Source organism: Chionomys nivalis, chromosome 8 (assembly GCF_950005125.1).
Source record: "Chionomys nivalis chromosome 8, mChiNiv1.1, whole genome shotgun sequence".
In the NCBI taxonomy this organism is placed as follows: domain Eukaryota; kingdom Metazoa; phylum Chordata; class Mammalia; order Rodentia; family Cricetidae; genus Chionomys; species Chionomys nivalis.
In genome coordinates, this window is record NC_080093.1 from 70,590,933 (window position 1) to 70,618,498 (window position 27,566).

At 45.9% G+C, this 27,566-nt stretch overlaps 1 protein-coding gene across 2 annotated transcripts in view; it reads right to left on the reverse strand.

Moving 5' to 3' along the window:
- Positions 1 to 15,125: 15,125 nt before the first annotated feature.
- The window catches only part of Sbk1 (SH3 domain binding kinase 1), a 52,974-nt gene continuing 40,533 nt past the window's right edge, over positions 15,126 to 27,566 (reverse strand). For both annotated transcript variants that reach the window (XM_057779276.1, XM_057779274.1), the window contains exons 2-4: positions 23,376 to 23,608; positions 22,122 to 22,324; positions 15,126 to 21,538 (exon numbers count right to left, since the gene is read on the reverse strand). In XM_057779276.1, the coding sequence (XP_057635259.1) occupies positions 20,729 to 21,538; positions 22,122 to 22,324; positions 23,376 to 23,601 (1,239 nt within the window). In that variant the 5' untranslated portion in view covers positions 23,602 to 23,608 and the 3' untranslated portion in view covers positions 15,126 to 20,728. The remainder of the gene's footprint in view (positions 21,539 to 22,121; positions 22,325 to 23,375; positions 23,609 to 27,566) is intronic.

The window sequence follows — 27,566 nt, forward strand, 5'->3', positions numbered from 1 at the left end:
TCCACTCCCCCCCATATCACTACCCTGCCAACTTCCTGTTCTTTTTAAAAAACAAACAAACAAACAAACAAACAAACAAACAAACAAATATTGACTCCAATCTGTGCTTCCCATATACTTCTGAGTGTGTGGACACCCACTGGAGTGGCCTATCAGGAAACTCACCTTTAAAGAACACCGACTCTCTAATCCCCAGAAGCCATCAGCTGTTCATAGTTTCTTAGTTAGAGTTTAGGGTTAACGAACCCCTTGCTATTCCATGCTAGGATGCTGACTGGTTTAATCTTGTACACATCTTGTTCAGGCAACCACAGCAGCTGTGAGTTTGTGACTGTGGTAGTATTGTCATGCCCAGAAGACAGTGGGATTCTCCCAAACCTCTGGCTCAGTGTGGTTCTCCCAAACCTCTGGCCCTTACAACCTCCAGCCCTGTCTTCTGCAATGGCCTCAGAACCTTGGGAGAAGGGAGGAGCAGTGTGCTATAGAGTCCTGTTTGTAGTTGAGCACTCCACAGACTCTTATTTATTCTCTGCTTTTTGGCCAGTTGTGAGCTTCTGCATTAACTGCTATCCATTGCACAAAGAGAACTTTCCGGTGGGGACTGGGAGCTGTATTAAATTACAGGTAGAGAGTTATGAATTTAGATGGCAGTTGATTGTATGAGTCCCAAATAACAACATGGAGAGTTTTAATTGTGGAAACTTGGCCTTAGCTTAAACTTGTCCCACTAGTTCTTATAACTTAAATTAATCCATTTATATTAATCTATGCTTTGTCTTGTGGCTTTTTACCTCTCTCTCATTCTGTATGTCTGACTCCCTCCAGGTCTCATTGGCATCTGACTCAAGCCTGTACTCATCTCCTACTTCCTTTCTCTCTGCCTGGAAGTCCCGCCTATACCTCCTGTCTGGCTAACTGGTCTTTCAACTCTTTATTAAACCAATCACAGCCGGGCGGTGGTGGTGCACGCCTTTAATCCCAGCACTCGGGAGGCAGAGGCAGGCGGATCTCTGGGAGTTCGAGGCCAGCCTGGTCTACAAGAGCTAGTTCCGGGACAGGCACCAAAGCTACAGAGAAACCTTGTCTCGAAAAACCAAAAAACCAAAAAAAAAAAAAAAAAACAAAACAAAAAAAAAAAAACAAAAAACAATCACAGGGGCTGGAGAGATGGCTCAGAGGTTAAGAGCACTGGCTGATCTTTCAGAGGTCCTGAGTTTAATTCCCAGCAACCATATGGTGGCTCACAACCATCTATAATTTGATCCGGTTCCCTCTTCTGGCATGCAGACTGAACACTCTGTAATAATAAATATTTTTTTTTAAAAAAATCACAGTAATATATCTTCACACAGTATACAAACATCCCACATTTCCCCATTTTTGTCTAAATAAAAAGGGAAGGTTTTAACTCTAATAGAGTAACACTATATACAATAAGAACAATTATCAGGTAAGAATTGCATTTACACTGTCCAGTCTATCTGTATCTGAAAAATTCAGAGACAATCAAAAGTTTTTTTGCCTAATTTACTTTCTATTGTAACTTGCATTACCAACCCAAAACTATCTTTTTAGACCTCAAACATTTTCTTAGTTAAACAATTTAAGCTTCTGTGTCCCTCAACACCTTATACCACTTTGAGAACTTTCTTTTCTGAATTTGATAACAAGGAAAACTGTAACTATAGCTATCTGGTCTTTAGCCCCATCAAAGACCCAAGAAGGATATAATATTACCTGATTAAGCAGGAAGTGCTGAGCAAACATCTTCCAAAACTAAGAAACAACAGAGACATCACCAACATTGCCTGCACATTTACCAAAGGTTCCTCCACCACGTTGGGACATCTATCTTTGGCATACAGGCCTAGAATATTTGGCAGACTTCTATGAAGCAGCAGTTTTGAAGGACTTCCCAGCCTTATCCTGGCAAAGTTTAGCAGTCTTTTTCCTTTGTGTCCTACTGATCCAGTTTGTAAAGCATACTGTCAGTAGTCAAGGCAAGGTCAGTTTCTTGCCCAGATGGCCAGCTTTGCCAAATTGAAAGCAAACTCCATATGGAGGTTCTTCAGTATTCGTCATCCTTTTATGAAATGAAGTAGAATGGTGCTGCCAGGAGCAGATCTATCTCACTGTCATGAAAAGTCTTAGGTTATTAAACATCTTAAATGCCATATTCTGTAGGTCTCTGAAGTTTTTAAGATCATCTCTCTAACTAAAATATATCTGTTTAATCTTGAAAACATACCTCTAACTACTAACCTACATTTCTTAATTGTACATTACATTTTTAAATGAGCTGCATAAGCCCAATACCCTAAACAAAAGTAGAAACATACATACAGTATAACAAAATAACTTTAAATTTGTATCAATATACCAAAATCCATCTATACTGATGTAAAATATTTGAGGTTAATAGTGTCTTTTTATCCTACATTTCTATATTCTATATGATGACAAACATCCATAACCCATGAATGACTGAAAACTACCTACACCATCTCTTGAGAATATGGATGTTATGTTTCCCGGACTACTTCTATTGTCTGAGGCAATCTGATGACATCTTTAGGGGACTCTGAGATAACAGTCAAGTCCTGGGAAACTAGTTATAATATTTGTGGTCCAGTCTCAGAACTGTTCCATAAAGAGGGATTGCATTGAATGTATAGATTGCTTTTGGGGGGACTGCCATTTTTACTGTGTTGATCCTACCTATCCAAGAACATGGGAGATCTTTCCATTTTCTGGTATCTTCTTCAGTTTCTTTCTTCAAAGACTTAAAGTTCTTGTCAAATAGGTCTTTCACTTCTTTGGTTAGTGTTACCCCAAGATATTTTATGTTATTTGAGGCTATTGTGAAAGGTGATGTTTCTCTGATTTCCCTCTCAGCTTCTTTATCCTTTGTGTATAGGAGAGCTACTGATTTTTTTGAGTTGATCTTGTATCCTGTCACATCACTGAAGATATTTATCAGCTGTAGGAGTTCTCTGGTAGAGTTTTAGGGGTCACTTATATATACTATCATATCATCTGTATATAACTGCCACGGACTGACTCTCTTGGAGATCGAAGACCGAGGGAGAACAGGGGTGAAGGCTTAGGAGAACCCAGGATTCGGCGATTGACAGACAGACACAACTCTAATGAGATTTGAATCTGCTGCAACTTTACTAAAATTCAAGCATCACTTCTAAGAGATTACAGAAGAGATTATAGGTCAAGGATGAGGAGGGTTGAAGATCCATATAGTCAATATCCATTGTATACATACATATATGAAATTATTAAAATAAATAAATTATATTCTTTTTTTTCTAAAAAAAAAAAAACCAAGCAGATCAGCAGGTTGAATTAGAAAAAGGAATCCGACAGGCACTATCTGGGGATGAAAGAATGGAAATATGTATCCAAGCAAATTAAGACCTAAGCAGGTGTTGCAATTTTACTATCTGACAAAATAGACTTCAAAGTCTAGTCAGAATAGACCACTCTGATTAAGCTAACAACCCATCAGTAGCGTTACAATTCTAAGCATATATGCATCAAAGTCAAATTAATAAAACAAATATCACTATGTATAAAGCCACAAATTAACCAAAAACAATAATAGTGTTGACTTCAGTACCACACTCTCACCATTATATAGATATCCATATGTAAATTTGGATATCTATATGTAAATAGATTTCACACATGTATCATTCAGACAAACATTAAACACAGAAACTCTGGGGTTAAACAACACCATAGGGTGCTGTTGAGTTGGCTCAGTGGGTAGGAACACTTGCTTCCGAGCCTGAAAGGGTATGTTCACTAGAAATCACATGATTGAAGGAGAGAACTGACTCTCACAAGTTATCCCTGACTTTTATAAGTGCTCCACGGCACTGCACACACACATAAATAAATACGCATCATCAGAGCTCAAATAGACATAATAAACAGAATACACATTATTCTCAGCACATGAAACTTTCCCTAACGTATGTCAGATTGGAACACAAAAGCAAGTCTTAACAAATATAAGAAAATAGCTCCTTGTATTTTATCTGACCACAATAGAATAAAGTCAACGTCAAGAAAAATTGCAAAAAGTGCACAAAATCAGTACTATCTTGATGCCAAAATCAGATAAATTTTCAAAAACAAAAAATGAAAATTATCAATAAATTTTCAGATGAACACAGATGTAAAAATTCTCGATAAAATATTTATCAACTAAATTCAAAGATGCATCAAAAATGCCATGCATCATTGTCTGAGTAAGGGTTTCTATTGCTGTGAGGAGACACCATGACCACAGCTACTCTTATAAAGGAAAAACATTTAATTGGGGTGGCTTCCATTTTCAGAGGTTTAATCCATTATCATCATAGAGGGACATGGTGTCATGCAGGCAGACATGGTGCTGGAGAAGTAGCCATTGTGTTCTGCATCTTATCTCACAGGCAACAGGAAGGAGTCTGAGACACCGGGCATGGCTTGAGCTTATATGAAATCACAAAGCCTACCTTTCCAGTGACACACGTCCCCCAACAAGACCACACCCACTCCAACAAAGCTGCATTTTCTTTCAATGGAAATGAATAGAACTAGAAAAAAAATCCTCTTGAGTGAGGTAACCCAGATGCAGAAAGACAAACATGGTATGTACTCACTCATAAGTGGATATTAGACATAAAGCAAAGGAAACCAGCTCATAGTCCATGATCCCAGAGAAACTAGGTGACAAGGAGAACCCTAAGATACATGGATTCCTCTGGGAAGAGGAACCAGACAAGATCTCCTGAAAAAATTGGGAGTATGGGGTTGGGGGAGAACGAAGGGTGGAAGGGGAGGGAGAATAAGAAGATTTAAAAAAAAATTTTTTTTATAAGCAACCACTTTGGAGTTCTACAGAGACTTTGGAGTTTTAGAGAGACTGTATATTTTTGAGACTTTTGGATATTTAGGGAGACTTGAACTTTGAAAGTTCAGTCTCTTTAAAATTCCAGGGTTTCTATGTTTAATTTCTGTCTGAACGACTTACATAATAGATACTTTAAAGAAGCTGAACTTTTAAAGTGTTTGACTTTTCAAAGGCTGCAGGACTTTTAGAAGTTGGAATGTTTTACATTGCAATATTAATATTAATATGAGATCTTGGGGATGAACAAGAAAGAAAAAGTTGGGGTTTAACAGTTTTGTGCTTGTGTATCAAGTTGACAGGAGCCTATGGTCAATTTGACACAAGCTAGAGTCATTTGGGAAGATGGAACCTCAATTGAGAAAACACTCCCCCGAGACTGTCCTGTCAAGGCAAGCCTGCAGGCTTTTCCTGATTAGTGCTGTGTGGGAGGTTTTCTGCTTGCTGTGACAGTGTCACCCCTGGGCTGGTGGTCCGGGGTGCAATAAGAAAGCAGGCTGAGCAAACCTTGGGGGAGCAAGCCAGTACACAGCAGCCTTCTGTGGCCTCTGCATCATCAGTCCCTGTGTCCAAATTCCACCTTGAATTTCTACCCCAACTTCCCTGGAAGATGAAATAAACCTTTCCCTTCACCAGCTATTTTTGGTCATGGCCACAACAATAGAAACCATAACTAAGACAACACTTGGCAGAGATTTAATATCTAGGATACATAAAGAACTCAAACAAAAACTCAACAGCAAAAAAAAAAAAAAATCAAACAACCCAATCAACAAATAGACTAAGGAAATAAACAGTTTTCAAAAAGATGAGATACATATGTTTCTCTTAGGGTTCTCCTTGTTACTTAGCTTCTCTGGGGTCATGGACTATAGACTCTTTATCCTTTGCTTTACAACTAGTTATCCACTTATGAGTAGTATATGCCATGCTCATCTTTCTAGGTCTGGGTTACCACACCCAGGATTTTTTTTTCTAGTTCCATGCATTTGCATGCAAATTTCAAGATGTCATTGTTTTTTTTACTACTACCTAAGTAACAAGGAGAACCCTAAGAGAAACATATATAGATACCCCTGGGAAGGGGATAGACAAGATCCAAGAAAATTGGGAGCATGGGGGTTCAGGGGAGAATGGAGGGCAGAAGGCGAGAAGGGGAGGGGAGAGGAGAACTTGAAGAAATGGGATGGTCAAGATGGGGGAAGGACAGAGATGAGAACAAGGAAAGAGATATTCTGGTTGAGGGAGCCATTATGGTGCTAGCAAGAAACCTGGCACTAGAGAAATGCCCAGGAATCCACAAGGATGACCCCAGCTAAGACCCTAAGCAATAGTGGCGTGGATTCCCGAACTGGTCTTGCCCTGTAGTCAGATTGGTGAGTTATTGTAAATGTCAACATAGAACCTTCATCCAGCAACTGTTGGAAGCAGAGGCAGAGAGCCTCAATGGAGTACTGGGCTGAGCTCCCAAAGTCCAGTCGAAGAGTGGGAGGAGTGAGAATGTGAGCAAGGAGGTCAATGATGGAAATACCCATTGAAAACGCTTACCTGAGCTAATGGGAGCTCACCAATTCTGGCCGGACAGGAAAGGAACCAGCATAGGACCAGACTAGGCCCTCACTCAGAATGTGGCTGGGGCATATAACTGGCAGAGGCACCAGGTTTTATCCCTACTGCTTTCTTTACTGGCTTTTTGGAACCCATTCTCTTGGGAGGGATACCTTGCTCAGTCTAGATACAGTAGGGAGGGCCTTGGTCCTTCTTCAAAACAATGTACCTTATCCTCTCTGAGGAGTGTTCGGGGACTGGGGTGGGGAAAGGTGGAGGGAATGGGAGGAGGGGAAGGGGTGGGAACTGGGATTGGTATGTAAAATGAAAAAAGATAGATTTTGTTTTTTAAAAGAAAAGAAAAAAGAAAAAAAAGATGAAATACAAATGGCTAATAGATACATTAAAGACCAGTTCACCTCATTAGCCTTCCTAGAAATGAAAATCAAAACTACATTGAGATCTCTTCTTAACCCATTCAGAATGTTGCTCATTAAGACAACAACAGCAAATGCTGGTGAAGATGTGGACAGAAAGGACCTTTAATATTCCCGTAGGAATGGAAGCTATTCAGTCTCTTTAGAGATCTGGGTGGAGGTTTCCTTTTTTTTTTTCTTTTAAAAATTACTACATGTTTTGTTTTTTTAAAAGGATTTATTTATTATGTATACAATGTTCTGTCTGTCTGTATGCTTGCTGGCCAGAAGAGGGCACCAGATCTCATTACAGATGGCTGTGAGGTTGCTGGGAATTGAACTCAGGACCTCTGGAAGAGCAATCAGTGCTCTTAACCTCTGAGCCATCTCTCCAACCCCTACTACACATTTTTAATTGAAATAAAATTACATTACTTTTCTTCCTCCTTCTTCTCCCCCGGTCCCTCCCACCCGCTGTCCCATGCCTTCCCACTTTCAAGTTGGTAGCTTCCTTTTTTTAAACTATTATTGTTCCAAACATCCATATCGATTTGTAGGAACAAACATCTGCCTTATTTTGGATATGCAGAGAAGCTTGAACTTTGAAAATTTAATCTCTCTAAAATTCAAGGATATCTTTACCAAACATCTGATGGCTGTTGCTATGAGCACTCATGTTTGGATTTTCTATTTTATTTAATTGATCTACATATCTGATTTTGTGCAAGTACTATATTTTTATTACTGTAACTTAATATATCTTGAAGTCTGGAATAGCAATCCCTATAGTAATCTTCATTTTTTGCATTTAATTTTTTATTAAAAATTTTTCACACAATATATTTTGATGCTTCCCCCTCCCACAACTCCTCCCAAATTCTTCCTGACTCCCTACCACCCAATATCATATTCCTTCTCTCCTCAAAAAAATAAACAAAATTAAAAGCAATAAAAAAAGGAACCAAATGCAATGAGATAAAAAGCACCAAAACTAAGCAAAAAGCACCCCTCAATCTAAAACTTTAAAGAAACAGCCTCTAAAACTTTCTCTCGGGGTTCAAAAATGCTGCTACAGTAAGTGAAAAGACTAACATCTGAGGGTAAGAAATCTACTCACAATGTAGTCCTTCTGTCCATGTCTCTTCATTCTTCTTTCTTGTGTTTTAGTCTAATTCTTCTGTCCTATAGCTCCAATTCTGTCTCAATTAGAATTCTGATTTCAATTCTCTGCTATCTTCTTTTTCTTCTTCTTCTTCTTCTTCTTCTTCTTCTTCTTCTTCTTCTTCTTCTTCTTCTTCTTCTTCTTCTTCTTCTTCTTCTTCTTCTTTCTTCTTCTTCCTCTTCCTCTTCCTCTTCCTCCTCCTCCTCCTCCTCCTCCTCCTCCTCTCCTCCTCTTCCTCCTCCTCTTCTTCATTGTCCTATTCTGCCAATTTTTGGGATGCTTCTGCTCCAACTTTTGCTCCAGCTTCTGTCCTCTCTCTTTGTTCTTACCCAGCTATAAAGTCCCACAAAATCTTGCAGGCATAGAGAGTAACTAGGCAATCTATGTAAACAGACAAGGGAAGATTGTAAACCTTGATCCATTAGCGCTTTCACCAAATGTTTTCAGCTCTAAGAATCTTTCAGATCTGAAGTTTACACCATTTACTCTAAGTAGTTGAAACAAAGAGGAGACCCAAGCCTCTAAAAGATCAGATTCCGGCCTTGATGCCTATCAGAGTGCTAGTGGAGGTTTGTCTTCTTCCGGGCTGTTGATAATGATTAATTATTTTTCCTGCTATCTCTGAGAGTAAGACACTAGCAGTAAATCTCCTGAACTAAAATCGCCAGTAAACTGAGGTGAAGGTGAGCATGAGGAGTTAGGAATCTTTTAATGCAAAGTTAGTTTTAGGTCATTTCTTTTCTTATCTATATGTGAGGTAAAACCAGGGCATGTTTATTTTTTCTATCTCTCTGAGCAGCTATAAACCAACAACTTTGGGCATGTAGTCCTTGGATATCTGGGAATGTCATAAATGAAATAATTTTGCCTGGACACTTAATGCTCACCAAACGCTTGTCAGTAAAGATAATTACAGGAAGGCAGATCTCTCCATTCACATTGAAGAGAGGAACAGAGACCTGGTAGTGGGAAGCGGGTTTCTTGACTGTGTGACTGTTTTCACACATAGTTAGGAAATATAATCATAAACCTCAAATGCACAGGGGAAATTGTGCCCAATAAATGATCAAATAGTGCTGAACTATGGGAAATAAATCTGAAATTTGTAACAGAAGGGGATAAGCAAGAACTGTACAGCAAGGAACAGCCACTTTATTCACAAGGCAGTAATTCCAACAGGCCTTGCATTTTGGTTTTAATCCTCCATACAGAATTCCTGACTCTGATGAGTTGACCTTGTGAAACGAGGCTGATTAATTACTGAATGCTCCTGTGACTTAAGCACCTCCCCATAGGAAAAAAAAAACCAACCATGGAATCTGTTCTATATTGGTCAGTTATTCCTGGTGCTTTGGTTATCTGGGGGTCTTTTCTAGTTCTATATGAATTTAAGGAATTTTTAAATTTTTGTGAAGAATATTGAGCATATTTTTATTGGGGTTGCACTGAGTCTGTAAGTTATTTTTGCTAGGATGGTTATTTTCACAATATACATTGTACCTGTCCATCAACATGTATTTTTTTCCATTTTCTTGTGTCTTTCTTTAAGTTTTTCCGTTTTCATTGTAGAGGTCTTTCACATCCTTGGCTAGGTTAATTCCAAGGTATTTACTATCTTGGTGTTATTGTGAATGGGAGAGTGTCAATAACTTTTCTCAATTTGTTTGTTGTTGGTTTATAGAAAAGTTACTGATTTTCATAAGTTGTTTTTGCACTTTGCTGAGGTTGTTCATTGTTTCTATAAGTTTTCTAGTGGAATTTTTTGGGATCTCTTATATATGATAGCACCTGCAAATAGGTATAATTTAACTTCTTTCTCTATTTGTATCCCTTTAATTTCCTTCTCTTGCTTTGTCACTGCAGACAGCAATGCCCATGGGTTGGTAAAGGGTGCTGAGATAAACCATTCTGGAGGCAGTTTTAGAAAACACTGTCTGTTTTATTGCCTGTGAACAACCACTCACATAGTGGGAGCCTTCCAACTGTGACTGGCTGGCACACTGTTTCAGGTTGGATAGTGAGCCTCATACCACCAGGATCTCTTCACGGAACACACGGAGAGTGCAGATCACAGGCCAGCTCCCGTCTGCTCACACGACTTCAGAATTCCATGTTCTGACTTTAGCAGCATAGTGTGCCATGCTTCTTATTTAGAAGCACAGCGTGCTAAGTCAGCTGCCAGGTCATGCTTGCATTTTCTCCTACTAGCTAGTGTTTCCAGTACTATATTGCAAAGGAGAGGGGAGAGTCACATTCCTGATTGTAATGGGATTGCTTCAAGTTCTTCTCTGTTTAGGATAATGTTGGCTGCGGGTTTGCTATATGCAGCCTTTGTTACAATGAGGTTCCCTTCAGCCACACTCTTTTAAGGACTTTTATTGTGAAGACATGTTGGATTTTGTCAAAGTCTTTTTCTGCATTTATTGAAATGACCATGTGATCATTATATTTAAGTCCATTTATTATTAAATAATAATTTCCCATATTTATTGACTTATTTATGTATGTTAAACCAATCCTGACAGTCTAGTCTTTATGGAAGTCAGTATGGATGGTTTTTTTAAATTATATTTTTATTTTATATATGTCCAAGTGTGTTTACTTACATGAGATTTTGTGTATCATATGTCGAAGAGCTCTTGGAGGCCAGGGGTGTCAGATCCCCTGTGGCTAGAGTTACAGGCAGTTGTGAGCCAGCGGATGGCGCCACACCCATGAGTATATGGACAGATTTTTTTAAAAAAGAGTATAGGTAGTTGGGAGAGGGTAGGGAGGAGTTAGAGGGAGGAGTGGGGTGAATAGGATCAAATTATATTGTATGCATGTATAAAAATTTCAAAAATTAATAATAATATATTAAAGAAAAAAGTGAGGTGGATATAAGTCATTGTATTTTATTTAACCATAAAAAATGGTTAAAGAAAAAAAATGGGATCATGACACTGGCTGGAAAATTGATGTGAATGAAGTCATCAAGTTAAGTGGAATAAGATCCGGAAAGACTAAAGCCATGTTTCCTTCATATGTAGGATCTGCAGCAGGGTGAGAGAGGGTCACGGCATACACATGCCATGAACATAGAAGCAGGTATTCATATGTGGGATCAGCGGCAGGGAGAATGAGGGTGATGGCATACACATGCCATGAATGTAGAAGGGGGACATTTGAAGAGGTAGGGTACCACCATGCAGGGAGTAAGGGACACAGGAGAGGACACTGTGGGAGAGGGACAAGTGGAAATAAAGTATGGCTGTGCACATGAAGATGCCAGAATCTAGAGAGATGACTCAGTGGTTAAGAGCTTGTGTTCTTCTTGCAGAGGACCTGAGTTCCGTTCCCAGAACTCACATAAGGCAGCTCACAACTGCCTGTAATTCTAGCTCCAGGGGATTCTCTGGCTTCGGGGGCACCTGCAATTAAATGCACATACCTGTACAGAGATACACGTAATTAAAAGTAGTTAATAAAAAAATGCCACAATGAAACTCATTGCTTTGTATACTAAGTTAAACGCTAATAATTGTTAAATGTTTTCCGGTGAGACTTCTTGCCTTGGAGTGTCCAGAGGCCACTTGGGGCCCTTGTAAATGCTCGCTTATAAAACAATCTGTTTATAAGAGAGGGGAACTGCATGATACACCAACTTCTATTATGGAATTTGAGAATGTACCACATTCATACACATATATGTGAATGCGTTTAAGAAATGACAGAAACTTTTTACCCAGTAATGACTACAGGCCCCTACTGAATAGGGAGTATGGACTTACTAAACAGAATGTGTTTGTGCTAGATAAAAGATGTATAATCAGAAAGTCCTCTCGTGCAATGGAAAATTGCCACATAATTGCCCATCCTGCTAACTGTGCTCTGAAAATTATCTGAGCCCAAACTGCACAAAGGCCGCATTGAGCAACAAGAAATGTGTGCCTGAAGACCGAGCTGTCTGTGCCGTGAGAAACAGAGTCACAGAACGGCCTTGCTCACAGAAAGCGGAATGTGCACTCTAATCCACCACAGAGATGCATTCCAGAACATGCCGAGAAGTTTCCCCTATGCACACACAGGCTGACATTGAGCAATAAAGGATGTTTGCTTACAGGTTAGAATCTGCGTCACACGGAAATCACCTCGGCCTGGCCTCGCTGCCTTGAGAGGCATGTGACATAGGTTTTGCAGGTTACAGTCTGTGGCTCCTGGTACATTGTGTGCCTTCCAGTTCCTGGCAGATCAATACACTCCCTCAGGCAGTGAAACATTCAGGCTGCTTTTTGTTTCTCTGTATGTTCCCTTAGAAGTCAAGGAAGCATGAACGCTCAACAGGACAGTTGGTAATAGACGTTAATCCTATGGATCCTATATAGCTCACAAATTTCATTGTATCCTGGCAACAACAACTGTATTGATCCTGACAATTGCCACTATCCTCCTTTTCTGATTAAAAAAAAAAAAAGTCTGATTGTTCTCAATAAAACTCTCACAGTCTTGGTCTTGCTGTGGCCCTCCGCCCTGGGCCTGGTTTAATTCCTTGACTGGCCGTATCAGGTAACCTTGGCCTGGTAAGTAAGCACAGACACTTCCATGCCTCAAAGACACACTCTATCAGAGTGGCAGAATGTGCTTCGTTCTTGTCCATCACTTATGCTTTTAGAAACAGTCTAGAAGCAACTTCTCCCATGTGCAGAGACCTCCACTGAGTAACTGCGAATATGTACTTACAGAACAGTCTGCGTGAGCTGCTTACAATGGATCAAACAGCTGGATTGATGGTTCCATGGTTAAGAATACTTATTGCTCTTAGAGAAGACCCGGGGTTAGTTCTCAACACCCACATGCTGGCTCACAACCATCCATAATTCAAGTTTCAGGGAATCTGATGCCTTCTTCTGGCCTCTGTGGGCACTAGACACACGTGTGATACATGTAAGTATATGCAGGTAGAACACTCACATGCATAAAATAAAAATCAATACATCTTTTAAAAAATGTATTAAAGGGGGCTGGAGAGATGGCTCAGAGGTTAAGAGCACTGCCTGCTCTTCCAAGGGTCCTGAGTTCAATTCCCAGCAACCACATGGTGGCTCACAACCATCTGAAATGAGATCTGATGCCCTCTTCTGGCTGCAGACACACAGAATATTGTATACATAATAAAATAAATAAATATTTAAAAAAAATGTATTAAATACAGCCTCTTTTGTGGAATGTTAGAATCCATCGAATTTATGCCATTCTCTATGATCTTTGAGCTAAGAAGCAGGTTGCTCAATAAAGTAGATCAGTCCATCCTGAGAGGGGAGCAATATACTTTTAAAGCAAATGACAAATGAAAGATCTACTATGTGCTGTTGTCTTAGTTGGGGTTCCTATTGCTGTGATAAAACTCTGTGATCTAGAGCAACTTAGGGAGAAAAGGTTTATTTGCCTTACACTTCCACATTGCAGTTCATCATCAGAGGAAGCCAGGACAGGAGCTCAAGCAGGGCAAGACCAGGAGGCAGGAGCTGATGCAGAAGCCATGGAGGGTGCTGACTGCTGACTTGCTCTCATGGTTTTGCTCAGCCTGCTTGCTTTCTCTTTGCCTTCCTTCCTTCCTTCCTTCCTTCCTTCCTTCCTTCCTTCCTTCCTTCCTTCCTTCCTTCCTTCCTCCCTCCCTCCCTCCCTCCCTCCCTCCCTCCCTCCCTCCCTTCCTTCCTTCTTTCCTTCCTTTCTTGTTTATTTTTTGAGAGACCATTTCTCTGCATATCCCTGGCTGTCCTGGTATTTGCACTGTAGACTAGGCTGACCTTGAATTCAGAGATCCACCTGCCTCTGCCTCCCAAGTGCTGGGATTAAAGGCATGCACCACCACCACCCAGCTCAGCCTGCTTTCTTATAGAACCCAGAATCAACAGTCCAGGGATAGCACCACCAACCATGGGCTAGGCCCTCCCTCATCCCAACCACTAATTAAGAAAATGCTTTATGGGGTTGGAAAGATGGCTCAGAGGTTAAGAGCACTGACTGCTCTTCCAGAGGTCCTGAGTTCAATTCCCAGCAACCACATGGTGGCTCACAGCCATCTGTAATGAGATCTGGTGCCCTCTTCTGGCCTGCAAGCATACATGGAAGGAATGTTGTATACATAATAAATAAATAAATAAATAAATAAATAAATAAATAAATAAATATTAAAAAAAAAAGAAAATGCTTTACATCTGGATCTTATGATGGCATTTTCTGAATTGAGGTTTCCTCCTTAAGATGACTCTAGCTTGTGTCAAGTTGGCATAAAACTAGCCAGGACATATGCCAACTTCTTTAACGGGGCTGGAGAAAGTGCCAGTCTCACGACTGTTCCCACAGGCATGTTGGAAGTGCTCTCTCAGACTTGCCCCAAGTGCATGTGACTACCCTGAGCAACAGCGAACATGTGCTTACAAAACTGTTTATGACAGGAGTATGGCATGCACCTTTAATCCCAGCTCTCAGGAGGCAGAGGCAGGTGGAGCTCTGTGAGTTCGAGGCCAGTCTGGTCTACAGAACAAGTTCCAGGACAACCAGGACTGTTACATAGAGAAACTCTGCCTCAAAACAAACAAACAAACAAATAAATAAATAAATACAGCTTATGTTCATCCTAGATGAAAGATGTATTAGCCATAAACTTCCCTAATGGAACGGGAAGCGATGCCACGCTCTCAATCACCTGTATCTGATCTGACAAACGTCTCGTCCATCAGTTCGTATATACTACATGAACTCGTGGGCAGTACGTGCTTATGAAATAGCGTCTGTTCATGCTGTATGAACGTCGCTACATACTCATTCTTCCTCGTGGGTTTTGGAAACTGGCTTACAAACTCAATGGGGGAATACTCAGCACCAGAACTGCTTGAATTAGGAAATACCTTTTTTTTTTTTTTTTTTTTTTTTGGTTTTTTCAAGACAGGGTTTCTCTGTGGTTTTGGAGCCTGTCCTGGAACTAGCTCTTGTAGACCAGGCTGGTCTCGAACTCACAGAGATCCGCCTGCCTCTGCCTCCCAAGTGCTGGGATTAAAGGCCTGTGCCACCACCGCCCGGCAGGAAATACCTTTTTTAAAAGCTACATTTACCTATATACCGGGCATGTGCATAGAAGTCAGAACACAGCTTGTAGAAGTTGGTTCTCCCTTCCACTCTATGGGTTCTGGGGATTGGACTCAGCTCATCGTGATTGGGGACAAGTGCCTTGATTTGCTGAGCCATCTTCCTCACAGTGAGTCCCTGACCAGCTAAGGATAGCCAGTAAAAATTTTATCTTGGAGAAAGAGGAGGAGTACATAAGTAAATAAGTAAGTAAATAAGAATCGTATGCCTAACGGCAGCTCTCTCTCTCTCTCTGGTTCCCACCTGAAGTGTGTACTATCCCTCATCTCTCCTTACGTGCTAACCTCACGTCACTCTGACTCTCCTGAAATTCTTCTCTGTCCTATAGGCCGGAGTGGAGTGGGACTGCTGGACTCCACTGCCCTGCTCCTACTATGGGCCTGCTTTACCTTCCTGGTGAGATTTCTCTTTTCCTTCCCTGCAAGGCTGTCCACACAGCTTGCTAGTGTGTGCCTGCTTCCTTCCACTTGGTTACCCTTCTGCTTCTCCACACTTTTTAAAAGAGACCTGTTTTCATGTGTGTGTGCATGCACGTGCGTGCGCAGACACACAGACACACACGCACGCACGCTCTGGAAGAGCAGGATGCTCTCTTGCCCGCTGCCATCTCTCTAGGCCTGTGTGATTTCTGATGTTATTTCACTCTTCTTGGCTTTAGGACAGGACAGTGTCTCTCAACCTGTTGGTCTCCACCCCTTTGGGGGTTGAATGACCTTTTCACAAGGTCACCTACAGCCATTGGAAAACACTGATATGTAAATTATGATTAATAACAGTAGAAAAATTGCATTTATGAAGTAGCAGCAAAAATAATTTCATGGTTGGGGGTCACCACCACACGAGGAAGCGTATTAAAGGGTCGCAGCATTAGGAAAGTTGAGGACCACTGGGGTAGGGTGTTTGTTGCTTGTCGGCCTGTTTGGCTTCTTCCTGTGTCAGAATGCCAGGAACCACCACTAGATGGCATACAGGACCTTCAAGCTTGCTTCTGAAAGTGCTCCCTCTGAATCCTTTGTGTTGCTATCAGGGACAGGCAAGGAGTTGGGAAACTTTACAAAGGACTCAGGAAGAATTTTGTGCAGAAAAGGAACTTACTTCTGAAGTTCAATGTCAACTGGAACTTAAAAAAAAAAACTAAACTATATTTATTTATCGGAGTGGGGACACACGTAGACTACAGGGTAATATGGAGATCAAAAGACAACTCACATGTGGTATGGCGCACACCTTTAAGACCAGCACTCGGGAGGCAGAGGCAGGTGGATCTCTGTGAGTTCAAGGCCAGCCTGATTTACAGAGTCACTTCCAGGACAGCTGAGGACACACAGAGAAACCCTGCTTGAAAAACCAAAAACCAAACCAAAATCTAAACAAAAAACCCAAACCAAACCAAACAAACAAAAGAGAGCTTACAGAACCCAGTTTTCTCCTCTACCATGTGTGTCCTGGGGACCCAACTCATGGTGGTAAGGTACTCTCACCATGTGGGTCATCTCATTGGCCCAATCAGAACTTTGGATTCCGAGTTAGAGTGAAGAATCTGGACAGGGAGGGACACTAAGACCCCAAAGTGAACATCTCAGGGGCTGTGTGGGGACAGCCGGATCCTCTGGTAGCAGTAGTGACGCTGGATTCTTTATGACTAAACATTGGCATCCATGGCAGACAATGGTTTTATCTACAGAGGCTGCAAGAGTGTCAGATTTCACAGCAGGAGGAGGTTCACGCCCCCTGGTGGTAAATATTGACATTCTCCTCCGACGACCCGGGAGATGGTAAACCGAGCTGTGTCAGCCTGCTGTTTGCATTTGCAGACTTTCCTCCGCCCTCCATCATTTCAGAGAAGGGACAGGCTCTCTGAAATAACTGTTTTATTTAATCACGGGTAAGAGTTCTCACTTCTGATCTGCTCAGAGTGGGGTTTTCTTTTTTCTCTCCCCTCTCCCAGTTCATAAACAATTACGTAACCTGTCAAATATTTTGTTTTAGAAATTGAATTTCTAAGGATGAGCTAGGTATTGTTGTCTTGCTTATTTGCGACCCTCAGCCCCTAAAATAGTCTTGGATGTTTGTTCATGAATTTGACAAATTGTGACGTGGTTTTCTTAATGTGCCCTGTCGGACACGGAAGAGACAGAAGTAGCAGCTTGCTCTCTCCTGTCTCCACTCTATGGAATTTACAGTCTAGCCAAGAGACAGGAATGATAAGCACTGTGCTGGTTGCAAGGAAGCACTGTCCTTCTGCTTGATGGAGACTTTTCTTCGCGTCCCAGCAAGGGTCTGAAGAAGGGCCTGGGAAGGTCTGGGAGATCAGAGGGAAGTTAAAAGTCCTAGGGTGTGAGCATGCTGGGTGTCCATGGAAGAGGACACCGACAGCAAGTAGTACCAGTAGAGTTAGGGGGAGGAGGCTGGAAGCCCACTCCAGGGACCTCAGCTTTGACCCGGGGTGCTACTTAGGACTTAACAAAGCAATGGATCTTTTAGTAGGAAAGAAAGCTTCCAGGTGCTAGAACCCAAGGGTACTCCAGAGTTGCTGGAGACCAGCAGGGCTGTTGAAAGGGAGGGGTGCTGCATGGAAGGTGGGTGTGGAGGGTATGTTAGGTGCTCAATTCTTGATAGGATTGGGCGTGGAGGGGCAGGCACAATGCTCTGCTGACTTAGTAGGTAATTAATATTCACCGCATACTTCCCTACAGCCCCCCTCTGAAGCATCACAACGTTTACTTGGCTCTGAGACCACTATTGCCCCACTCTGCCCTCACCCAGTTAACTTAGAATTCTCTGGCTTGTCTTTCCAGAGCTTTCCCTGCCATCTCCAAACCTGGTGACCTCCAAGCCCTGGCCTTCTGTAAGTGACAAGCTTCCATCATTAAACAGTCACTGCTGAGTGTTGTGCTGTTTGTACAACTCACTTTTGTACCACTGACATGCACACCGAATGTGCTCGCTAAATACTGTCAAGAGTGGTGGCCATGAACTTTCATTTTGGCCCAGGGTGAAGGAGTCTAAGCTGAAGTTGAAGTCCAGGCCAGGACCATTCTCTGCCCCTCCCCCAGAAAGTCCATGTGCATGCTCCCCCTTCATGGCCTGGCCACTGCAGACGCTACCTCGGAGCCTGCCAGAAAGCCGCGGCAGGAAGACCTGCATACCCCTCCCACCCTGCAGCTGAAACAATCATCTTTCTAAATTTTTATTTTATAGCAATTGTCATAGTTAGAGATGTAAATAACACATTTAAAAACCTCCCCAGGGCCAAAGGATGCCAGAGTATTTACAAAGACATGGGGTAGGGGAGGCAAGACAGGAGCGTGAGGCTCAAGGGCTTGGGTTCAACCCAGGCCCTGCCCCAGACTTGGACAGTTGCCAACCACCAGCACTGTGCTGTGGGCTCAGGGAGCATCACACAGCCTGGGGCCCTTTACTCACAGGATCTGGTGGGAGACCTCTAGCTAACTGAAGGCCCCACTTCCTATCCAGGAAGCTCCCCTACACCCCACAAGCCAGTTCAAGGGGCCCCTGGGAAGCACCAAAGGACAGGGGCAGTGTGAGGGACACACAGGCTGGGACAGGTGTCAATGGATGGTCTGGCCTGCCCTGGGGTGAGACAGAGACACACACATACGTGTGCGTACATGAACAAACTATACCTTCACAGAAAAACTGCAAAGGGGGAGGTTTCTCCTGTGGGTTTTGTCTTCTAAGTCTCCATGTCTACGATGTTATTTTTTTGCTATTATTATTATTATTTTGTTTCTTCAACAGTGACAAACTGAGGTAAACATCTGTAACCAACACCTTTCCTAAGGGGCAAAGGGTCCCAACCCAATAGACAGAGACAGTACCAGTGGTGGCAGCAAGAGCGGAGCCTGACCCAGCCTGAGTCCGGTTCAGGGTCAGGCTGGTTGCTGCCTCTGAAGGATAGGGCTGGGCTACATACCTAAAGTCTCTTCTGAGGACTACCAGATACTACAAGGGAGAGGCCTCCCACACAGGATCTCAACAGAGAGAGGGTGCACATGGGACGCGGGATGTCTACTGTGGAATCTCGCTTCCTTGTTATTGCAGATCAGGGTGGAGAGGCCTAAGGCAAGAGGAGAAGTAGCGGCTGGGAAGGAGGGCCTGGTGGCCCCAAGTGGGCCAGGGCAGTGATGGGGGCCTTCTGAGATTCGGCTCTCGGCAGGAGGAGGGGTTTGCTACTTACCTGGCATGTGGGCCCTGTGTCCACTAGGGAAGTGGTGGCACCCCAGGAAAGTGGGACCAGGCCCTGGAGCAACCACAGTTTGTAAACTGGACTCAGGCAGGGCAGGGAGACCTATAGCCCTTTGTGGTGGGAGCAAGGGGTTATGTAGAGAGGTGGGGGCTCCAGGCTGAGGAGTGGTTGGTGCCCCTTGCAGCTAGCCAGCCAGCCCCACTATGGAACCTCCTAGAATGACCCAGAACTTTTGGAGGGACCCTAAGAGAGGCAACCCAGGCTGGCCAGTTGGGTGGTGCCAGGTGGAAGGCACAGCCTCCCTGTGCTGAGGTTATTACAGGGGTTCCTTAAGCCTCCACATTGAGTAGGAGTCCCAAAGGAGAGCAGGGGCAAGGTGAAATCCTGTTTTGCTGCCGAAGAACCTGAGCCAACAGCAGGTGTCTCCTGGGATTCCCTGAGGAGTGTGGTAAAACACAGGCCTGGCTCTTGGCAGCTGCCTGGTGAGGTGTCTGGACCCTCAAAGTCACCAGACACACATCACACTCACTCTGACTTCAACGACTTCCTGTCCCATCCACGGATGCGCTCCTCCCCTGCAAGGGTACTACCCTAGAACAGTGAGGCTCACACATGTGATTGACAAACCCCAGGAATAACTAGAGCAACTGTTTCCCTGCTTGCTGAGTGCCCAGGGAAGGAGCAGCTGGGCTGTGAATGCACCCCCTTACCCTAGAGACACAGGAGTGCCAAGCCTCCCGTTCTCCTGCCATCTGTTCCCCTATACCCTCAGGAGGGGTACCTACTGGAACTCTGTTCCCAATGGCCTCGTGGCTGCGGTAATGGCTCTCCCTTCTGGGATCTAAGTACCCATCAGCAGGAAGAGGTGAGGGGGCATCTCTAATATTCGGGTCTGTTCCTGCACACAACTTTTGCTACCTTTAGGGGGCTTGGCCTCTCCCTCTGACCTCCTGGGCACCACTGTTGTCAACCCAGTGCCTGTTCCCAGCCAGTTTCTAAGGGTCTCGTGCTCATCTCTGCCCAACACCAAAGGCCCCTTTATGTGCCCAGGTTTGGATGGAAGATTGTAGGGTGATCTGCCAAGGGGTGTGAAGCGCCAGAAGTGTCCAGGTTCCAGAGCTCAGTCTGGCCCACAAGCTCCCAGCCTTTGTCAGGGGCCTCGGCTCCTCTGGGCTGAGGCTGGCCACACACATGGTCATCCGCTAACTATGTCACCAGCCCACCACCGACCCGGGTGTCTGGGCCTCCTAGTCTACACTACTCCCTCCCACCGCGCTGTGGCTGCTCCCTGTCCCCAGTACGGGTTGGAGCATACGCGGCTTCCCCGCAGCGACTGTGCTGCTCCTAGCAGCTCAGACGCAGATCTCGATGGCCGTGGCCAGCACCACCTGCCCTTTGCTCTTGTCTGCACGGCCATCGGTCCTGCCCGAGGGAGCAGAGGGAGCCAGACCAGCCTCAGGCACGGGCACAGGCACCTGAACGGCCACCACGCTGGGCGGCGAGGACCGTGAACCGCTGCCACTCTCGGTGAGCACGGTACGCTTGAGCGGTGCAGGAGCCTCGAGGCGCAGGGGCCCGGGCAGGCGGTCCCCAGGAGGTTTGCGTGCACGGTGCGAAGGCCGCCGCCTAAGCTCAGATGTGAGCTCGTGTTTGAGGAAGCGGAAGACCTCCTTGGCCGGCCCGCGACGCTCGGGCTCGAGAGCCAGCAGCCGCTGGAACATGCGCAGTGCAGGCTCGGTGAAGCGGCGCCACTGCGAAGGCAGCCCCGGCAGGCGGCCCCGCTGCCAGCGCACGAACTCCTCGAAGAAGGCATCGGCGCCCGACGCAGCCTCCCACGGGAAGTTGCCGGTGAGCACACAGAAGATGAGCACTCCGAACGCCCACACATCCACGCCTGTGTCCACCGCGAAGCCATCGGCACGGCCCGCCTGGCACACCTCGGGCGCTGTGTAGGGTATAGTGCCGCTCACACGCTTCACACGGCAGCCCACGCGCCGTGTCATGCCGAAGTCCGCCAGCTTCACACGGCGGCACTCACGGTCAAACAGCAGCACGTTCTCGGGTTTGATGTCGCGGTGCACTAGCTGTCTGCTGTGCATGAAGTCCAGCGCCAGCCCCAGCTGCTGCACACAGCGCTTCACCGTGTCCTCGGGGAGGCCCACCTGCGGGGACGGGAGGAGCTGCTCAGGGGTAGCCAGGTACGCCTGCCCTCAACCCCAGTTCCTTCTTTTAGGCCCTGCCACCGTGGGGGCCACAACTCTTCTGCTGTCCTCTGGCCCTGCCTTGATCCTGATACCTACCTGCTTGTCCTCCTCCCAGCCTGGCAGGATACCCTTCCTGTTCCTTTGCTAGGTGTCTTGACCCCAACCCTTAACAAGTGGAAAGCTCCAAACCAAGTACCAGAACCCCCTCCACTTGCTCCAGGGTTACCTGCTCTGGGGCCTCAGTTCTTGTTCAGTTGCTTATTACTTGCCGTGTGGAGGAGTCAACCCAGACTTGTATATATGCTAGGCCTACGCCATTAGAAAACTCCCAGTTTTTTGAGATAGGTCTCACTATTCAGCTCAAGCTGGTGTAAAACCCATGATCTTTCTGCCTCTGCCTCGCTTCCCAATTGTTGGGATTACAGGCATGCACTACCACACCCTGCTTTCTGGCTGATCAACCAGTCCAACTTCTTCCAGGATTTCATACTCTGGCAGCCCCAAAGGCCATCTCTCCTCTCTTTGACACTAACTGAATTACCTGGGGAGGGATGATGTCAAACAGGTCTCCAGCAGGCGCGTACTCCTGGGCAAAGACATAGCATTCCTCAGTCTCGAAGACCACGTCAAAGACCTTGATGATGAAGGGGCTGGATGACAGGCTGTTGGTGATGCTCACTTCACGCAGGAAATTCTTCAGCTTTGTCTTGCTCTTATTCACAAATTTCAGCGCCATTTTGGTGCCTGGCAGGGCCACAGCAACAATAGTGAGACCCTCTCCTTCACAGATAACCCCCACATCTAGCTGTACAATCTGTCCCCGCAATATGGCTGGTGGACCTGGTCAGCATGATGTCCTCGCGGCACAGTAAACACCTAGGTCCACCCAGCAGATACGCTGCAGCCAGGAACACTTATTGCCTCCTGCCCCAAGCCATTTTCCTGATCTACTGTCTACTCATCTGTCATATTTATCTCCCCAACTAATAACCACAGCTCCCTGAGGCACAGAAATCTGCCTTGTGTTGGTGTCTCCAGAATTCACCACACAACAGGTACTCAGCAAATACTAGCCAACGGGTGCATAAGAGAAGCCCCTGTAGGACACTGGTTCCCCAAACTGGGCATGCACGTGTAGCCTGCTGGGCATACAGATATGCAATAGCAGCAGAATGCTACACATCATAGGCCCTGTCTTCAACACTTCACGTTCACCTTCCACACCACCAGTGACCCAATAAGGTCAGCATTGGTTCCCTTCTTTCCTAAATAGAGGAACCGGGTTACATTGCCCAGGGTCACACAGAAAGCAATAAAGTGCCCCTATGCAAGTGTTCTTCCTGCTGCCTTAGCTGTCCCACAGGCTCCGCCTACCCTGGAAAGTAGAGTGCCATCCCAGCTCAAACACACTGTAGCTCCATGGCCTTGGTTGGCTGGCTGAACATCAGGGGAGAAACGTGTCCAGACCAACCCCTAGGAACATTTTCCCACGCTTCTACCTAATGAGTCCCGTTCCCAAGGACCTGTCCTCACCTCTGTCCAGTTCCCTAGGTGTTGTCAATGCTCTCCAATCACAATTTCTAGCAGTGTCCTGTCCCTGGGCACATCTGTCTCAAAGGCACCCAGATGGCCCCCAAATAGCCTACCCGTCAGTGTGGGCCCTTTGCTAACTCCTACTTACTGTGCAGTGTATTCTTTCCATACGACTATTTGCTCTGCACCCTTGCTGGCCCTCTATCCAGGCATGTCCCTACCCCAACCTTAATACCCTGCCATATTACCAACCGACACTCACCTGTGCCCTTGTAAGCCACCAGGTCAACCTTCCCGTAGGTCCCTTTACCCAGCTCCCGGACAAGCTCGTAGTGCTTGGTAACGTCGCTGGCAGTCAGTGTGCGTAGTGTCAGTGCTTGCATGTCTTCTGTGAGGAGGGGCACACCTGCACCTGGTACAGGGGCGGCCCCCGGCCCGCAGCAAGGCAGGGAGTGGAGCGGTTCAGGCTCTGGGCAGCCCACGCTCATCTTCTCCCTGTTGTGAGGTATGGCTTGGTGAGTGACAAGCAACCAAGCCCCCTGCTCCATCTACCTCCTGCTTCCCCAGCACCTAGGAAGTTCCCAGCAGGGCCACAGGAATGCAAGCATTGTGAGTCCTGTCGGCATCCCCAGAGTTTCTGGAGATGACCACTGTCCCTCGTTAGGTCACAGGCCCATCTGTCTTGTGCTCTCACCCACACAGTGCCCGGCAAGCACAGGTTTGTCACACAGCAGCAGCCACACATATGCTCCCATTCACAAGTTTTGGGTTTCTGTTGTGGGCGGTGCTGGAGGGGGTCAAATCTAGAATCTTGCACATGCTAAGCATGTGACCTGTCACTGAGTACAGTCCTAGCCTCAGTCACAGTGACGATGAAGCACTGTGTATCAGAGCATTTGGGGACCCCAGCCCTGTGCAGCTGCATGAGAACCTTTGCCCTCGTGGGTTTATGTGTCAGAAACACGGATGGTAAACACAGCAAACACACAAATGGCATTTTACAGTCAGATGCAGGGTGGGCTCAGTAGCATGAACTGGGGTCAGTTAATGGCAGCCTCTGCCATACCAAATACCTCAGCCACACCATTTTGCCCCACACAGGCAGGAGAGTGCTCGTGTGGCCACACGGTCATAACACATTGCCCTCTGGTGCATACGATACCTATGGTCCTGGGGCCTATCCCACAGCAGTCCTGCCTTTCCTCCGCCCCATTATGCCCACAGCTGGGCTGGTCTTCATGGATGTGCCCCTCGTGGCTACTGGAATTTTCCACACAGACTATCATCCTTGAACGGCCTGGCTGCTGTTGGGGGTACTGAGCACCACGTGGGGTGGAATCAGAGGCTGGAGACTGACTGTGATGGTGAAACCAATACCCAACTTGGGGCCCTCATTTCTGTTTCCCACTTTATTATGATTTGCTCCATTTTTCTGCAGTTTTACTGAGGTTTGCTTGGTATATGATAAACTACATATTTAAAACACGATTTGATGAGTTTGAACAAATGAATATTCATGAAGCCATCATTGCAATCAACATAATGAGCATATCTGTCACTCCAACAGTTTCCTTTTGTTCCTCTAAGCCTGCTCTATCTCAATCCTTATCTTCCAGGCAACCGTCCAGAACCTTCCCTTCTTAGCTATGGGGTGCATGTGTGCTAGGAGCAGAGCCTCTCCCAGGGGCGCTGGGCAGGCTGTGTGCATGCGCATGAGTGTATCGGCTGGAGGTCAGCATTCAGGCTGCCTCTCATGCACCCCCCTTGGGCCTCTCAACTCACATCACAGCTATTCTGAGTCCTCTGCTCCCTGAAGGACACAGCAAAGAGCTCCATCCAAGATGAGGCACGACATCCAAGCCACTCAGGCTGGGTTCGGAGAACAAATGTCACTTACTAGTTGGACAGGTTATATCTGTGGCTGTTTTCCTCATCTATAGAGAGATTTAGTAACAGAACCCACTTCCCATGAGCCATTGTGAGGTTAAATAGGCACGAAGCACCTGGGGCACAGCAAGTACTCTGTAGGTGTGTGCCATGCCAAGTCTCCAGTCACAGCCCCAGACAGGCTCTGTGAGGCTATAGGTAAGAATGGTGCGGCTTCTCCTTGGCTTCAGGGCTGTCAGGACCATAAGCCCATGCTCATTTGTGTGTTCACTCTTTTTGGACAAGGACTACAATTCCAAGCTGGAAGCTGGGGAGTGCTGTGAGCACCCCATAAGCTCTGGCCAGCCACTCCTTTCCAGGTCAGACCCTTTCCCCTGCCTTCCCTTCCTTCCTGGCACAACCCAGCCTCCCACTTCACACAGAGAGGAGGAACATCAGGAGGGAACTTCCTGGCCTCCCACCAGACATAGGCGGAGCTCCATCTGTGCCATCCTCAGCAATGGCTGGGATGAGAGAGCCCCCGCCCCGCGCTGGCTCCCACTTCTTCTGCTTCCCCAGGCTCCTGTTCTCTCCATTCATGAACGCACTCTGTTCATAGACCCCGTCCCGTTCTCCCGCCCCCAGCTTCAAGCCTTTTGCTGAGTTTATTTTGACTCTAGCTGAGATGCCACAGCATCACCCTGGGAGTCTAGTCTGTGGCATGGTGATGTTTTCATAAACCTGCCAGACGATGGCGGAAGAACCAGTTCTGCTTCCCCAATGTCCACAACGTCCCAGTCCCAGGCTAGGATTCTGTCACAGCCATGACTGGACTATACTAGGGAGCTGGGAAGGGGGAGGGGCGTTTTCCTCAGCTTCAGGGCTTCTGGGACCATGAGCTCTGTCAAATGTCCACCAACTATCTGAGGAGGACAAGTTAGTACCCATGGTCGGCTTCCTCTCAGAAGGGAAGGACCACCAGTTTTCAGGGCATTCTCAGGCCACTGTCCCTAGCCATTCAAGGGCAGTGTGTGGTTTTTCCTAAGGGTTTCTGGTAAGTACACAGTCCCCTTAATCTGGAGCCTTCCCCACTCCCCAGGGAGATGCTGGGCTGCTGGGCTGGCCATGTGACATGTGTACACTCCTGGAGACGGAGACAGACAGCCTGATGTGTAGACCTATGTACTTTCATGATGCAACTCCCACTTAGAACATCAGCCCTGTTCAGTCCCCTCACACTGCTTCTGTGTTCTCTGGGACGCTGGCAGCTACAAGAGGTTTTATTCCTTCCGTACCCAGACCCGAGGGTGCCTCCTTGTGGGCCTCACAACTGTCCCTGGACACTCAAGACAGTTCTGACCACCACCCCACACTGCCTCTGCAAAATTTAGAGGCTGCTAGTCAGGCCAGTGTTCCTAAGCAACCTTTACTTTCCACTTCCTGTCTCCCTGCCTGACCTCCATAGTGCTACAGTCCTTGGGTCCCTTTCCTCTATGAACCTCTGCTGCCCTGGCATACTGGTATGGAAGAGCTTAAATCTGTGTGTCCCCTGCTGGGCATGTTGGGGAAAATGTCTCAACTGTGCCCACCTGTCAACAAGCCAGAGGCCAGACCAATCCATCCTCTCTGTATCACTCCCGAAATCTACTGGGTAAGTTCTGGGGATACCCAGCCACCCTTTTCCCACTGTCATGTTCTCCACAAGGTGTTAGCAAGAGGCAGTGTATGAATCCACATCTATTCCTGCTGCTGTGTCAATCCCTCAGGTACATACTGCCTCTGACCCAGTTATCAAACATGACAGACACACAGGAGAGAGCGACAGAGATGGCATGAGCCTAGAACAGTCATGGCCTTGATCCTATTGTGAGCCATTTCAGTTGGGTGACCTATAGACAGCCCTGGGCCTCAGTTTACACATCCATATGTTAAAGAAAACAAAATGCCTTAAATCCTAGCACTCAAGAGGCAGAGGCAGGTGGATCTCTGTGAGTTTGTGGCCAGCCCAGGCTACAGAGTCGAGTTCCAGGACAGCCAGGGCTACACAGAAAAACTCTGTTGAAAATTTAGAAAACAAAACAAAACCAACTAACCTAACAAACAATCAAAAAACCTTAACCAGTCTGTACCTACTGCAGCAAACCTGTCGTAAGGACTCAGCTAATCTTCTTAACTCCATAGTGCAGTGCTGCTATTGTATGATCAAAGGATGCATAACCACAAACTGGCTTGCCCACAGTCACACAGCTAGCATTGGAACTGGATCCAAATTCCATCCTTTAAATCAGTTCTCTCCCAAGACAAGTGTTGGGAACAATACACCCAGATCCTGCAGTAGCGGGGTGGAGTCTCAGCCAAGCATACCCATATAATCCCAACAGTTCCTGTTGGCTGTCTCTGTCTGGTGCCACCGTTGGTTCCTCAGAGCGATGTCACGCGGCTCCTGGTATACTGACAACTTGAGACCGAGTGCAGCACGACGTGCCTAGCTCCTGAGTGTTTGGAAAGATAAAGACACATCTGCTGGCAGTGGTGGTGCACGCCTTTAATCCCAGCACTCGGGAGGCAGAGGCAGGTGGATCTCTGT